At 41.0% G+C, this 16342-nt stretch overlaps 1 protein-coding gene across 2 annotated transcripts in view; it reads left to right on the forward strand.

The window, feature by feature from the left end:
* Nucleotides 1-13488: 13488 nt before the first annotated feature.
* The window catches only part of hyi (hydroxypyruvate isomerase), a 10252-nt gene continuing 7398 nt past the window's right edge, over nt 13489-16342 (forward strand). The window contains exons 1-2 of one of the 2 annotated variants that reach the window (XM_020620852.1): nt 13489-13907; nt 14284-14395. In XM_020620852.1, the coding sequence (XP_020476508.1) occupies nt 13709-13907; nt 14284-14395 (311 nt within the window). In that variant the 5' untranslated portion in view covers nt 13489-13708. The remainder of the gene's footprint in view (nt 13908-14283; nt 14396-16342) is intronic. The other variant, XM_020620851.1, reaches the window with a different exon arrangement.

A 16342-nucleotide genomic window follows, 5' to 3' on the forward strand; every position in this document is an offset into this window, starting at 1 on the left:
GTGCCAACAAAATAAATGTCGTGTTTATTGGATCTATCATGGTAGCAGAGGATGGTTGAAAAAATTGGCAGCAAATTATAACGTTCCACCAAAGTTTGACAAAGCAATACCATATGAAAGTTGGAAAAATGAAGTTAATGTCCGAACGCGAGTCACCGACCTCGACAAAAAAAAAAAACAAGCTCTTGCCGTGGCCCTAGGGCTGGAGGGAAGAGCCCGGGAAACCGCTATGGAAATACCTGCAGAGGATTTAGACAGCGACAACGGCATGGCAGCACTAATGGATAAGCTAGATGCAGTGTTTCTCAAGGAAGAAAAAGATCGCGCTTATGAGGCTTATTCACATTTTAGCTGTATGCATATCAGAACATACTGCATGCTAATATACTTTTTTCAATTAAATTCTGCAGCCTGCATTACTATCATGAAAGTCTTCAATTAAAATTCAGTCTTTAAGAAAATTCTTGTGCCTAGCATTTTAGCCACGCTCTGTGGATCCCAGTACCCATCTGCCAACAGATGGATCTCAGTACCCATCTGTTGGCAGTGTACCGTGTCATTGCTATGTAAGACATTCAGGTACTCCTCAAGTTGAACTGTAATAGCTCTGGTGATCCTCTTTTCATCTACTGTTTCATCATCAGGTCAAAATTGTCATTTGTCCAAATCTTTGGTTTGTGACCAATTACCTGCAAGACTGATGACATTAAGCCAAGCTGTACTGTATTTTGTGTTTACTGCTTATGCAACTGTTTGCCATTTAGCAAATTCTAATATGCTAACCTGGTGAACATAGTAAATATTTTACCTGTTAACATGTAGTCAGCATGGTCACTGTGACCAACTTAGTATGCTGTTGGTACCATTTACTGTGCAGTCTCTGTATACTCTGGTCTTGTTACAACCTCGGCCCCTCAAATTCAAGGAGGCTGGGAGTTCCACATTTCATTGTTCTTTTCTATCCAGCCACAGTAAACTATGCTAAGGTACAAGGCTAAGAATACTTCATGTTTAAAGTACAGTATGAAAACAAATAGTACACTAGTTTATTTTGACTCAGTCCCACAGACAGTGCACCATCCTGGCATCCAAAATGTACTCACTAGAGCTCCACAGTGGGTTTCTTTGGTTCTGTAGCTCCCAAATGCTGCACTAGTTCCTCTTGGTTGAGTTAATGCTTGGTATAAGCTGCAACAACCAGCTGTTTTAGGGAATTACTGAGCCTTTTTTTTTTTTAAATAAAACAGTATATTTGTAAGGTGCTTCAAACCAGTAGTTGCTTCCCTTTTCTCTATTTAGCTGGCCATTTCAGTAGGAAGGTTTTGGGCTGGGAGCCACAGGCAGAACAGACAAGTCAGAAAGTACTGAGAGATGGACGGTTTTGGTGTTTTAGTGGGATTTGTTGGCAATAAGAAATATGCAGAATCTAACTAGTAAACTATCCCTTAATGCGTAAACAAAGGTTCAGCATTCTGTGTGAGATTATTTGACCTGATCAAGATCAGGTCAACACCCACATCAGTAACTACTTTGTGATTTATTTTGTGTATAAAGTTTTTACAGTCACGGAAGTTGAGAAATTGTCTCTCAAATTATTTTAGGCTCAGTTTTTAGCTGAAAAGAATGTCTTTTTCTTTAATGAAGCATGTTAGAATATGGGATTTCTCCTTATCAATACATGTTTGAGAGATATGGCACCAGGACTGAATACAGAGTTAACTATGTTTTTCACTAAGCATCCTGATAAATATGATAAGCTAATCAAACTGGACCAGGAAGAAAAGAAGCTTTTGGTGCTGTTGTTTCAGAGATACCTTGAATCACAATGCAGAATAATTAAAACATGACAGTTAATGTGGAACACAGACCAAATGGAAGCACACAATACCTGCCTATACTGTACAGACACAGATGAACTCTAAATATGTGTCAAAGTGTCAGAGTGTTTATTTGTCATATGCATAGTTAGGAAATGTGTTTCCCTGTACAATGAAATTCTTACTTTGCCGTCCACATGAATGACACAAAATACAAACGAAATATAAAGTAGATAAATAAGTAACACAAAATCTAAGGCATATTATATATTGTGGTATTCAAACTGATTAGATTTGTTTATGCTTATATGAAATATGTCAGTGTTCTTACTGGTGTAAAAGAAACAGTATGAGTAGATTTCAGTTTGTCAGGGTAAACTGGTGAATGAAGAAATATTAAAGGAATAGTTCAACATTTGGTGAAATATTCCTACTTAGCACTGAGCATGTGGTTAACCTAGAATGGTATCAAGATTGAAAGCAGAGGTACTTTCTAAATTGAAAATATACACCTACTAACACCTGTCTCCAGCTCGGTATGTAACATTTTTACATCTCATTCTTAGATAAAACTTCCCCAAATGTTGAACAATTCCTTAATGTACCTCAGCAGATAGTACAAGAGTACACACTTTACTGCACTCCATATGTTAGACATTCATTCATTCATCTTCTACTGCTTAATCCCTGAACGGGGTCACGGGGGGATTCCAGAGCCAATCCCGGCTGGCAATCGGGCGAAGGCAGGGCACACCCTGGACAGGTCGCCAATCCATCGCAGGGCTAACACATAGACGAACAACCACACACTCTTATGGGCAATTTAGAGACATCAATCAACCTAAGCTGCATGTCTTTGGACTGCGGGAGGAAGCCGGAGTACCCGGAGAGAACCCACGCAAGCACGGGGAGAACATGCAAACTCCACACAGAAAGGTCCCGGGTTGGACACGAACCTGGAGCTTTCTTGCTGTGAGGCAACGGTGCTAACCACTGCGCCACCATGCTGCCCATGTTAGACATTGTTTTAATAATTTTTAAATATCTTTATTTATTAGCTTGTTTTCCCTATATTAATACAATGCAACTTAATTTATCCCAGCAACTCACCATCCAATCCAATAATCTCAGCCACACCCAGCGGACACTGAGTTTATTGTTGATCTTTCCAATAATACTTGTATGATGATGTTGATGTTGTAATGCTTCTCTTACGACAGTTTGGACTTAAAATGGGGCTTGTACGGAGTGGGCAGGTCAGATAGGGTCAGTGACCAGGAGTCAGAGAAAGCAAACAAGGAGCAGACAGGCAAAAACAGGTACAGTATTGTTCAAAATAATAGCAGTACAATGTGACTAACCAGAATAATCCAGGTTTTTAATATATTTTTTATTGCTACATGGCAAACAAGTTACCAGTAGGTGCAGTAGATTCTCCGAAAGCAAACAAGACCCAGCATTCATGATATGCACGCTCTTAAGGCTGTGCAATTGGGCAATTAGTTGAAAGGGGTGTGTTAAAAAAATAGCAGTGTGGCATTCAATCAGTGAGGTCATCAATTTTGTGAAATAACAGGTGTGAATCAGGTGGCCCCTATTTAAGGATGAAGCCAGCACTTGTTGAACATGCATTTGAAAGCCTGAGGAAAATGGGTCGTTCAAGACATTGTTCAGAAGAACAGCGTACTTTGATTAAAAAGTTGATTGGAGAGGGGAAAACCTATAAAGAGGTGCAAAAAATTATAGGCTGTTCAGCTAAAATGATCTCCAATGCCTGAAAATGGAGAGCAAAACCAGAGAGACGTGGAAGAAAACGGAAAACAACCATCAAAAGGGATCGAAGAATAACCAGAATGGCAAAGGCCCAGCCAATGATCAGCTCCAGGATGATCAAAGACAGTCTGGAGTTACCTGTAAGTACTGTGACAGTTAGAAGACGTCTGTGTGAAGCTAATCTATTTTCAAGAATCCCCCGCAAAGTCCCTCTGTTAAAAAAAAGGCACGTGCAGAAGAGGTTACAATTTGCCAAAGAACACATCAACTGGCCTAAAGAGAAATGGAGAAACATTTTGTGGACTGATGAGAGTAAAATTGTTCTTTTTGGGTCCAAGGGCCACAGACAGTTTGTGAGACGACCCCCAAACTCTGAATTCAAGCCACAGTACACAGTGAAGACAGTGAAGCATGGTGGTGCAAGCATCATGATATGGGCATGTTTCTCCTACTATGGTGTTGGGCCTATTTATCGCATACCAGGGATCATGGATCAGTTTGCATATGTCAAAATACTTGAAGAGGTCATGTTGCCTTATGCTGAAGAGGACATGCCCTTGAAATGGTTGTTTCAACAAGACAATGACCCCAAACACACTAGTAAACGAGCAAAGTCTTGGTTCCAAACCAACAAAATTAATGTTATGGAGTGGCCAGCCCAATCCCCGGACCTTAATCCAATCGAGAACTTGTGGGGTGATATCAAAAATGCTGTTTCTGAAGCAAAACCAAGAAATGTAAATGAATTGTGGAATGTTGTTAAAGAATCATGGAGTGTAATAACAGCTGAAAGGTGCCACAAGTTGGTTGACTCCATGCCACACAGATGTGAAGCAGTTATAACAAACTGTGGTCATACAACTAAATATTAGTTTAGTGATTCACAGGATTGCTAAATCCTAGAAACAAAAACGTTTGTACAACATAGTTTTGTGTTTGTACAGTCAACGGCAGACACTGCTATTTTTTTGAACACACCCCTTTCAACTAATTGCCCAATTGCACAGCCTTAAGAGCGTGCATATCATGAATGCTGGGTCTTGTTTGCTTTCTGAGAATCTACTGCACCTACTGGTAACTTGTTTGCCATGTAGCAATAAAAAATATACTAAAAACCTGGATTATTCTGGTTGGTCACATTGTACTGCTATTATTTTGAACAATACTGTACAAGCAGAGGCAAGGATCAAGGTAGCAAAAAGGGCTGGCTGGAACAAAATGTACACAAGACAGTCTGGTGAATGACTACAGGAAAAGGGCTGGAATACATGCATATACCTAGAGGGTGAGGAGACAGCAAGTAGCAGGTGTACAGGTGAGAAAATGCAAAAGCAGAGGAGGCCGATTTGACAGATGTGGGGTGAAACCTTAACTGTTGCACCTCTGGGGTTAGTGAAGCTGCTGTAGCAAACAGGAGGAGCAGGTGGTTGTAGTGAGCTGAGGACTGTGTATATGTGAAGCAGAGTGAAGGAAAGCTCAAAGGTTGATGCACATGCTTGCAAACATTGCAAGAGTAAAATGACTGTCAGCACTTGAAATGAACCTCCTGAACAGCATCCCGGGAGCTGATGATAGGGCAATTTTGCCAACATTTCCAAAGGCCGTTACATGGCAATAACTCCCATATTTACCATAATATAGATATCTTGAAAATAAAACCCCACTGAAATGAACTGTGCAGGCCTAGTAGAGCTCCTACCACATGGGCCCAAATGATGTCTTATGATCTCAACTGGCTTCTCTGTGTAATGCACAGAAAGACTATGATTCTAGTGGGACTGTGCCCAGTGTTTTAAAATTACTCCTCAGCTGTGATTCTGTAGTCTGAGAGTGGAGTGAGAGTAAAGCATGTCTGCACAGACTGGCTTTTGCTTTTATTATTGGTCTCTCAGGAGTTATTGGTCTCTCAGGAGCCATGTGTCACGCCAGCACAAACCAACCAAACAATGTAAACAGTAACAAGAAATAAAAGCAAAAAATAGCTTTAAATACACACTTGAGGTAACTAGACCATATGGGGGCAGCATGACAACAGTGAGAATTACTGACACTTTTGGTTTGGTCCCAGTTTTACAAACACAGGTTTTACACAAATAATTTGTTCCCCTTTTCAAAGTTACAGTACAATTAGAACCCCACCTATACTGGAAAAACATGTTTAAACAAATATTTTATAGTGTAAAAACTTAAACATCACTTACATTTAGAGTTTTCTAGTGAACAAATGTTATAAATGTGACACCATTTCTAAATGACCTCAAACATCACTTTGCATCTACTTACTGACACATTTTTAATTGTTGGCAGACATATTTTACTGTATATCATTACTGGTCTGTGACCATGTAAAATCAATGCATCAAAGCAAGTAGAAAAACACATGAAACAAAACCCATTTTCACTGCCAGCACTTTTCATAGGAACTGTATCTTCAGTATTAAAGCTACTGTATTTCACTGGAGACTGTTGGCTCTGTGCTCTTGGAACTGCCCAGAAGGAGATCTTACTGTTGAAGTTTTAAATGTAATGCACCAAGTTCCACACACCTATGTTGTATTAGGATGGATATAAAGTGTTTAAACTCAAACCCTGATATTATGGAGCCCCCCCATCCCCCACCACCACCAAAAAACAAGCCCATGATTACATTATATGTAACCCATTTGTCAACTGGCTTTAAACTAAAAACCTTTAGGCACATGGATGTGTCTGGATCCTCCTGGCCTTTCTCCTGTGCCAACCAAAGACTGTTTTGTGTAATTTCTTAAAAGACATATTGTCACAGACTGTCACAACAAAAGTCAGACTGATTTAGCCAGGCTCAGATTTGCAGACACATTGTGTTGGTTATCAGTGTAACAAGAGCTTTAAGAGTGAACAAACAAGATGTCAGCTTTCAGGCAATCAGAAACAGATCAGATGCATGGAGGGTCACAGACAAGCCATTTATCATCCACACATTTCTGTGCAGCCTGTGAAATCAGATGTGAGTCCTCTTGTTGTTAAACTCAGTGAGTCTGTGGTGTTGGCAGAATGTTAATCCTCATGGGTCATGTAGTGCAGAGTCTCCAGAGACGCTTACAGCTTCACTTTACAGTGTAACTGCTTCTGTCAGGATATTTATAATGCCGTTTGGCTTTATTTAACAAGGATAGTCAGTTTTATCTAACCAGTGTTTTCAGGGGATTTGCTGCTACAAGTAGGATTGGTGGAAGTTGGCTGAGATTAAGAAAAGAAAGTGAACAAAAATCTCAAGGCTACATTTTTCTTTACCAAGACCAAATACTGCTGCTTGAGCACAAACCTCTAACCCACATTTTGACTTTGTGTGCTAGACACAAAGCATCCTGTCATGTTGTTATCATAATCTTGATAGACAGGTAGATCTTCACTGTCATTGTGCAAAAATACAATGAAAATCAGTTTAGCACAGTTACTGTACACTGTGTGTGCCCATGTGTTTTAAATTAGCATTATTTGATGATATGAAGGAAAATATTAAGTTCATTAAGTTTAGTCTCAGCCAGTGGCAGCAGGTTTTACTATAGCACAGTGTTCAGTTCCTATTTCTACCAAATCTTTAGTGTAAAGTGTAGGCACATAGCTTATATAGCATGGTAGGTACAATATCCATCAAGGACCACTGCAGTGAACCTGCAGCTCTTTGCCTGCTCACCTGTGGCTTGTGGTTGTTTTATCTGTTCTCAGCTTACATTCATGAGATGTTTTTTTACATTTTAGGATGTATTTCCAGTCAATCTAATTGCATTTGAATATGTGACAATAAATCTGCCAATATTTTTCATATAAAATTTATTTTGGTATCATCTCATAATGTATGGAATCTGTAAGCCCAAACATAACAATAGCACAGAGGTTTGTTAGCCAGGCTTCTGACTGAATTGCCATCTCAGATAGGCAGGAAAACATAAAGCTAAGTGCAAATTAAGAGGAGCACAGGACATTCTTATCTGGGAGTATTTGTATTTTTCCACTGAACACAATAGGAAACACTTCTGCTTGATATGTCAGACTTCACTGTCGTATTTAAAGCATCAAACCTGGAGCGTCGTTTCACATCACTCCATGCTCCACGGGCCCAGGCCTTGAACTTTGCAAGCACATGGTAAACACACTGACATGTCAGTGACAGAATCAGACTACGTTTTTTAAAAATATACGAAGCACTCAGAGGCAGTCACATTGTCATTGTGTCAGGTGGAACTGCTTGTGCTAAAAACCCTCACAGTGAAGGGGGATTTGCAAAGACATGCCTCAGAGATGCTGCTGCTACCCTCTCTCCCGAAAATGACAATTGAAGTATTTTGTATCAGACCTTTAGCTGTCAAGGCACAAAGCTGAACAGAGAATAACGAATATTAAACAAAATTATTATAGACCTTGACAAATGCAATAAGATGATTTATAACAAGGCCTACATAATACTATGTTAGGTATTTTTAGTCAGATAGAAATTGGATAGATACTTTATGTATTAGAAATGTTTAGTGGAGATAGGATGTCTAGTTAGACTGTTAAATGCTTAGGCATGCTTATGAGTTTCTACAGGGTACATCTGGTCAAGGATAACTAGAGAGAAAAGTTGATGACTGTCAGAAGACAGGGTGTTTAATATTATTATTACGACGTGTATAACGGTAGCCTTAGCCATAATATGTTCTTATGTTTAAGTCATGACATGTTACTAGAGGTCGTGAGAATGTTTTTAGTACATCTGCCTGCGAGCAGTTTGGAGGTGCAAGATACCTGAGCGTGTAATGTTAATTTTACCTGTGATCCTTTGAATAAATCAGCACTGTTTTGAAGTTACTTGGACTGTCTCGTCTCTCAGAGTTAGCAATGGTAAGAAGAACCAAATAGTCCTACAACTACAACAGAAATATGTGAGGCCACACTGGAAAGATTTTATAGTAGTAACAAAAGGGAAGTCCACTTATTCTAAACTCAATTCCAACCTTGTTTTTAAAAAAAATCTTTTTAATTCAGCATCTGAAGATGTTTTAAGAATCACTAAGCCAGGGGTGCCCACACTTTTTCGCCTTGCGAGCTACTTTTCAAATGACGAAGTCAAAATGATCGACCTACACGCGTGCGTGCGCGCACACACACATACACACAAAATAAATGTATGAATGAGTGTCTAGTTTTTATGAACAGTCTGAAAGTGCCGCTCTACATTTCCCTTCGGAATAGCGATGGTAGATTGGTAGATCTAACAAACGCACTTCGAATATAACTTCACGAAAAAAAAGTCCTCCTACACGCGACTTAGTGATTCTTAGTGACTGTGCATGTTTGGTGACTCGTGGGTCAGAAAAGACAAGATCTCAGACTGGCTGCCCTGCATGTCAATCAAGTAGCAAATGGATGATAGGCTATATATGAATGATTGGCACTTTCTGCTTTTCCTGTTAGGGGTCGCCATAGCGAATCGTCACACTGACCATGTTAACATTTGGCACGTGTTTTACGCCGGATACATCTACTTTATTTTTGAATGGCACGCGATCTATTGGGCACCCCTGCACTAAGCCTTCTTTACAGCTGGGTGTTTTTCCTAAAGCATTTAACACAGCACTTGTTAAGCCTTTTTTTTTTTTTGAAAAAAGTATTTTAGACTGATCAACACTGAGTAACTACAGGCCAATCTCTAATCTATCATTCTTAGTAAAATGTCTACACACAACTAAGCTGTTGTGTGATCCACAGCACAGTGAACACAGTGAAACAGCTGTTATGTTTGCATATGTATTTTGTTTTTGAGCACCATGAAGTGGTCAGAGAAATAGGTGCAGCTCTTTTTCTCACAGCCTTACTGTGACTGTCTGATGGGACCAAAATTATTTCTTGTTCTCTGTGGGTAAGATTATTGCGATGCATGCCTGATAAAGCCTGTGGCAAAATGTATGTTTGTGCAGTTACACTTGTGAATAAATGGAAAAGACAGGCTCTTTAGTGTGCGACAACATATTTTATATATTTAATTTTTTGCAGTAGATTTCTGCCTTGGAGTGCAGTGAGTTCCCTGGGCTCTCCCACAGGCAGAGGATGCCAGTAGAAATGACACAACATCAGCTGAACCACTATTATCAGCTCTTGTTGTTAGCATTTGCATATATTAGACTAAGTCAGCAGGGCTGTTTGCACAGATAATGAAGCCAGCAATAACTCTGGACACCTGTAACAGTAAGTTGCAACCTAAAGCAGCTTGCCTACTGTACCTGACAGTACAGTACCATATTCCAAACCAGACACACTAGCTCCAGCTCAATACAGTATCACATATCTCAGGTTTAGAGATCAACTGTTGACAACAAATGCTTCAGACTAAACAATAATGACAAAATACACTATTTTCTGATCTGATACCCTTAACAACAGGATGGCCTTGTTTCAATCAGGGGAGACATAGAAGAAGCAGTTCAGAAGTGTTTAAATGTTTATTACTTGAAAGTTCAAGAACAGAGATCAAATAAATTTGGTGCAGCTACTCCCTTGAGCAGACAGCTTAAGAAGTGAGAGGACCGCCCTTGCATGGCATAGAGAATCATCCCCCTGAGTCTAGACACTGGTGGTGGAGAAGGATGATGAGGATGGAGAGAATGAGAGAGGACAGGACGCCAATGAGACAATCAGGAACCAGGAGAAGGATGCATATGAGGACTCGGAGTCTGATGATGGTGAAGGACCTGAGATGAGGTGAGAGGTGATGCAGAAGAAGAGGCTGGAGCAGGAAACTGGTGAGCCCAACACCGGACCCTTGGAATACGGATCTGAGGAACTGGAGGTGAATGGGGTGGAGGAGGGCTGCAACCAGCAGCGCTGAAATGACACCTGACAGCAGGTAAAAGGATGGCTTTAAATCTCTGACAGGTAAGAGAAGAATGGCTCACCTAGGCCATGGCAGAAACTGATTGGTTAATATGTGGAAGGCCCACAGTCATGTCATAGAGAGTGAAGAGAAGAGGGAGTGTGTGTACACAGTATAGCGTGTTCCTGCTTGAACATTAGCTTCATTTGTCTGTTCCTTCAAACACTGTTACAAATCACTGTTCAAAAAATAAATCTGTTTTATGGTGTGACAATGTTCTGGTTAAGGGTCAGTTAGGTTTACTGTAGGCATGCTTTGTTGTCATGGTTACAATTTTAACCACATGTTTAAGGTGTGGCAACAATAATTAAAAGAAGGTGACTGTTACAAAGAGGAAACAAACAGCCATCTACAAAGTCCGTAAAGAGATCATTATTAAAAATCTTGTGTGAACAAGTCATTATCATGTGGGGACACATTAGTATCTTGTTAGCATAAGACAATTAATATTTTATGTGCACAAGAAATTTTTTAACAATTTCATTAATATAGCAGCACAGCAACATGGTAGTTAGCGCTGTTGCCTCACAGCACGGTTCTGGGTTCCAGCCCCGGCCGACCTGAGGCCTTTTGCATGTTCTCCCTGTGCCTGTGTAGCTTCACTCCGGGTACCCCGGCTTCCTCCCACAATCCAAAGACATGCAGCTTAGGTTGACTGGTGGCTCTAAATGGCCTGTAGGAGTGAGTGTGTATGGTTGTTTGTCTACATGTCAGCCCTGTGACAAACTGGCGAGCTGTCCAGGGTGGACCCCACCTCTCGCTCAGTGTCAGCTGGGATTGGCTCCAGCCCCCCTGTGACCCTGTTCAGGAATAAGCAGCATAAATGATGGATGGATCGATGGATGATTTCATTGATATAACTCAGCAACTCATACTTGAGCTACATTAAAAATTGTGTTTTTCTAAAAATGACACTGCACAATCGAGGTCATGTAGCAACAAACAATGTTCAAAATCAAACCTGTTTTGAGATAATTATTCTGTTTTTCTCTATGAAAAAGTTATTTTTTCATATTTTTGTAATGGACATGACCCATCAGGAAATGCTAAAAAAATCAATAATGTCCTGTCTCGGCCTGTCAACCTACTGTTGGCTTGTTAGTGTACAGATGTATGAGGGCTGGTGCTCTCCTTTTCAATTTCCTGCACTGCAAAGGAAATTGCTGATGTGCTGATGGAAACCTCATTAACTACAGCACACATGTCCACACCAAGGGAAGACTGATGAGTCACGTAGTCTGTGTTGTCCCAGTTCGCTGAGTAGGTGTTCAGATATTTTACTGGATTAATTAAAACACTGACCTTTTGGTGGTGACACAAAGAAGAAAATTCAGGAGATTACTGAATCATCTGGATTTAACATCTGGGCCCCATAATATCCAAGCTAAAGTTCATGCCAGTCCATCGGATAGTTGTCAGATATTTGAAGCCAAAATGTCAATGTCATGGTGGTACTAGAGGTGAAGTCAGAGGAAGCCCAGAGTGGTGCAATGCCTACAGTACAACTAAAACGTCCAGATTTAACCAGAACAATTTGACTTTTTAAAATTTTTCTAGCTGATGGTGGTAAAGGTACAGACAGGAAAACATGGAGAAGAGATAGGGTATGACGTGTAACAAAAGCCCTCAGCCAGGAATCAGACCATGGGCATTGCGATTATGTGGTACGCAACATAACTGGGCTATTCAAGATTTTTTAAGAGTCAGCTATGTTACTTCATTTAGGTTTACTCTGACTTAATGGAAACAACTGGATTAAAAACCCCTCTATTAATGTGACTGAAATGAAATGGCTGGCTGAGGTGACAACACAACAGCTGTGTGGAAGATTCTCTTTCAAAAAGTGTTAAAGAGTTTAGAAAAGTTTTGTATTTGGGCCTACAAACCTTAGAAACATGCTCTCTAACCATACAGTTACTCTAGATGGCCTCTAGTACTACTCTAAATCTGTAAAAATAAGTGCCGGTGGCAGATGGCACACTCTTTTTGGTAATGGACTTCACTGTTTCCCCAGTATTTAATAACTTCATGTCACATTTAATGAGTGGTAATTGATTATAGAGGTTAAAAAGCTGTAACAACAACACCAAATGCATAATTATCTCAGCTCATGTGGAAGGTACAGAAATGGAACATCAGCTCAGAGAGCAACAACTGTTAATGGCTTGTTTGATGACTAAACTGCCAAAGATTACGATGAACTTGTTTGCTACAGAAAATGTCCCTTTAATATGTTTACAAGTATTCAGAGGCATGGAAGCAACATGAGGGGCACTTGGTTTACATGAGAGATGATCAGCTTAGACGCCTACAGCAGCCTTTGGTTGTAATGCAGTAGTGTGCTTTCCATATAACTGCCCTGTGGTGACATAACACAAACCAGTGGTGTATTAGAAATACACTGTATAGTATTACTTAATTAAAAAATTCCTCTGTGTCTCAATTTTGACTTTTCTTTGTAGGAACAACCCAGTGAATGTCCAGGGTGTACACCCATGTGACATGGCATCTCGGAGGCAGTTCTGACCTTAGCAGGAGGGAACACTTGTCCGTGACGTTCAGTGGTGAGAAGCTGAAGAAGCTGTGCTGATGGGAGTCAGGAACACAATGTTAAAATGGTATGACAAGTTATATTTTTGCTTGTAATGTAGCTAATCATTTCTGACTACTTACTGAAACACAGTGCCATAATTTAACCTTTGACTGTAGTGTTTTGCAAAGGTATTTGTGGTACTGCCACAGTTTTGACCAAATAAGTAGTCCATAGGCTCTGTGTCCCTCTAGTCACACCCAGGGTTTTTGATTTGCATGATCAAAATGAGAGATTACCTTGAACCATTCAGTGCATGCTGAGCTTCAGTCTGATTTTATTGTAGCTTGTGGATTTCACAACAGTCGTTTTAACAGTTACACAGTGTATGATCTCGAATGGTCATTGAAACATATAGCTCGCACAAAGTTAGACATGAATGTGTCATAAACATACAAACTCAAAACGCTGACTTTTAAATATGTCTTGTTCAACTAAGGAAGCAAACAGATCCACAGAAGATGCACAGTGAGCAAGCTGCTGCCACAGCATTAGGTCATATTGTTATGGCTGATCGGCGTGTAGCTTTATTTTGGAAGCGTACGCTCCGTTTCCGCCTTAGTGTCGGTGTGCTGCGGCTGACAGTAGGGTTAAAGTTCAGCGTGCAGTCACTGCTCTCGACAGTTTAACCTCGATATGGCGAAGCTCAAGTTCTGTGCGAATATTTCCTGGCTGTTCACGGAGCTTCCGGACTTCAGTCAGCGAATATACGCGGCTGCCTCGGCTGGCTTCCAGGCGGTGGAGGCAGCCTGGCTGTACGACTCCGACCTGCGGGAGCTTCGGAAGGCCAGAGAGGCTACAGGAGTGGAGGTGGTCCTCATCAACACCCCGCCAGGTACAACCACTGGCCACTGATATGTTTAGTAATAACTAGCTAGATGATGTGATGGGATGTATGGGTACATCTCACGTCTTTTCCAACAAGTTATTAAGAAACACGTTATTAACATGAGACGTCCTTTCCTCGCTTTCACCTTAACTGTCCAATCACCAACTAATTTCAGATAAAGGGGTGTGTCAGTTCACAAAAAACTTCCGTGATGGATGGTCTCGTGTACCCTCGGTCACAGCCCCTCCAGCACCGCCCACGGTCCTCCTGGGTCTTCGGGTCCGATACGTTCTCGGTCGAATTACTTCAGGTTCGACCAAGGACGTAGGAAGGATCTTATGTACCCTTATGACAAGTGATGCACCCTGTATGTGTGTCTCAGGAGACGTAAAGGCGGGTGATCTTGGACTTGGAGCAGTGCCTGGGAGAGAGGCAGAGTTCAGACAGGGTCTGGATCTGGCTTTGAAGTATGCAAAAGCCTTGGACTGCAAAAGGTGAGGCTTTGGCAAAGCTCACTGTTTCTGTTGTTTCACCCCTTAACTTGAAACTGTGCAAGTTAAAGATAAGCCTCCTCATCTCACTCAGATCCTACTCTAAGCTCTCAGTGTTCTATGTTTTCTCATATCTTTGTCTGAAATAGTTTAGAGATTTCACCAAGATCCAAAATCAAATATCTACAGTTTATAAATAGTAGCTATCACATTTTATTTCTTTGAGATTCACATAGTTGTCTTATGTATTGTTATTTAGTAAGATCTAGGCTCAGTGTTTATTTAGCTTATTCAATAGCCTACTGTATTCAGTTAAATATTCTACTAAACAGGCTATTTGTTTATTGCACTTGAGTTAGACTAAACTAGGTGTACATCAGAAATTAGGATTTTATAACAAACTTGAGCTCACAGCAAAATAACTTGTTTTTTATAAATCATTTTAAATCCCCTTACCATCCAGTGCACATAGCCTAGGTTTCTAATGAGATTCAGAGAGGGCGACTTGTGGAGCACAATAAATGGGAAAATCACTTCCAAGTTTCCAGCTTTTTTCATGTTGTCACTTTAGCGCTGTATAGCAGTCAACATGATGATAATGGTGACACTGCTGCTGCTGATTAGCTTGTCATATCTCAGCTGGTTTGCTGTTTGTGTACGTGATGCATTTGTAGCTCGCCTTTCTTCAGAAGAAGAATTTCTGCTCTTTGGTGATGTCTGTGCTGGACCTTCTGCACAGTGCAGCTCTCTCACTTGCCTGGCCAGTGCCAGCTTATTCTTGGGCTAAAGTTACTAGTAGCCTACTATTTAAGGAAGGACTGATGGTGGGTTTCAGCCACTATAACTTCAAACTGTGACTTCACTAGATGTAAGCGGTGTGTATGCGTGACATGATTGATCCGTTCAATCCACTCTGACCTTCGTGCAGCGTCTCTGGTCAGAACAGCTGTCTGTCAGCAGGAGGACAGCAGTGAAAGCAGGAGCCTGATCCATCAAAAGAGACTCAAGTAAAAAGTTTCCAACACATAAACAGGCTAACAGGTGATCTACCTGATTTAAGCAGCTGCCTGGTGCAAAAAAACAGACCTGATGTGTTAAAAAAATGGACCCAGCGATGACGAGTGTGTCTCAGAGTCGGTGTGGATTGATACGGATTGGTAGTCTTTGCTTTGTGAGACAGGCATGTGACAGACCTGCAGATAAACGCTGCAGTGACAGTATGGCGGAGACCATTATGTCTGTCCACCATTTCAGTCATTTGTGCATAAGCTGTTTGTTTTGCAGTCACATCCTGTGCACCCACCTCATTTGCACCTTCAATCAATAAATTTGGTCGAAAAATGTGACTGATCACTTGCAGTCTGGAGCCCTGGCTGACAGCGATCTTCATCAGACACAGGCACCTGAGCACACAAAGCACATGCAACATCAACAGTAAAACTCATTTCACTTCTTTGCTCATACCTGGCTCCTCATGCAACTGGAAAGACTTCAGGGTCAAGTGAGAATTGAGGAGCGAGTAGGCTGCTGGAGGACGTGTAACCTAGGACACACGACCACACGACCACATCCTTTGCAGAAGTCTGACTGACACACATACAGGATCGGAGGAAATGACATGCCATGTCTGTTACAGTGTGTATCCTCGGTTCCTCTCTCCTCACAATTTGTCCTTGCATCTTACGTAGGCGGGACTAAGACTTAAGGAAAGTGACGACCCATATAAGAGATTTAGGAAACACCCACACACTCATCAGTCAGGCATTTGTGATTGATAATTTGAAGCATTTGTTAGTATAGGGACCAAACGACAGGTGGCTGTAGCTCAGGTACAGTGGGTTCTCCTCTCAGGGTTGGCGGTTTGTCCTTTTATAAGTCAAGTGAAGTTAGACAAACTACAAACACTTAGCTATCCATCCATTTTCTATACCACTTAGTCCCAAACGGGGT

This window comes from Monopterus albus, unplaced genomic scaffold (genome assembly GCF_001952655.1).
Source record: "Monopterus albus unplaced genomic scaffold, M_albus_1.0 scaffold250.1, whole genome shotgun sequence".
Lineage (NCBI taxonomy): Eukaryota > Metazoa > Chordata > Actinopteri > Synbranchiformes > Synbranchidae > Monopterus > Monopterus albus.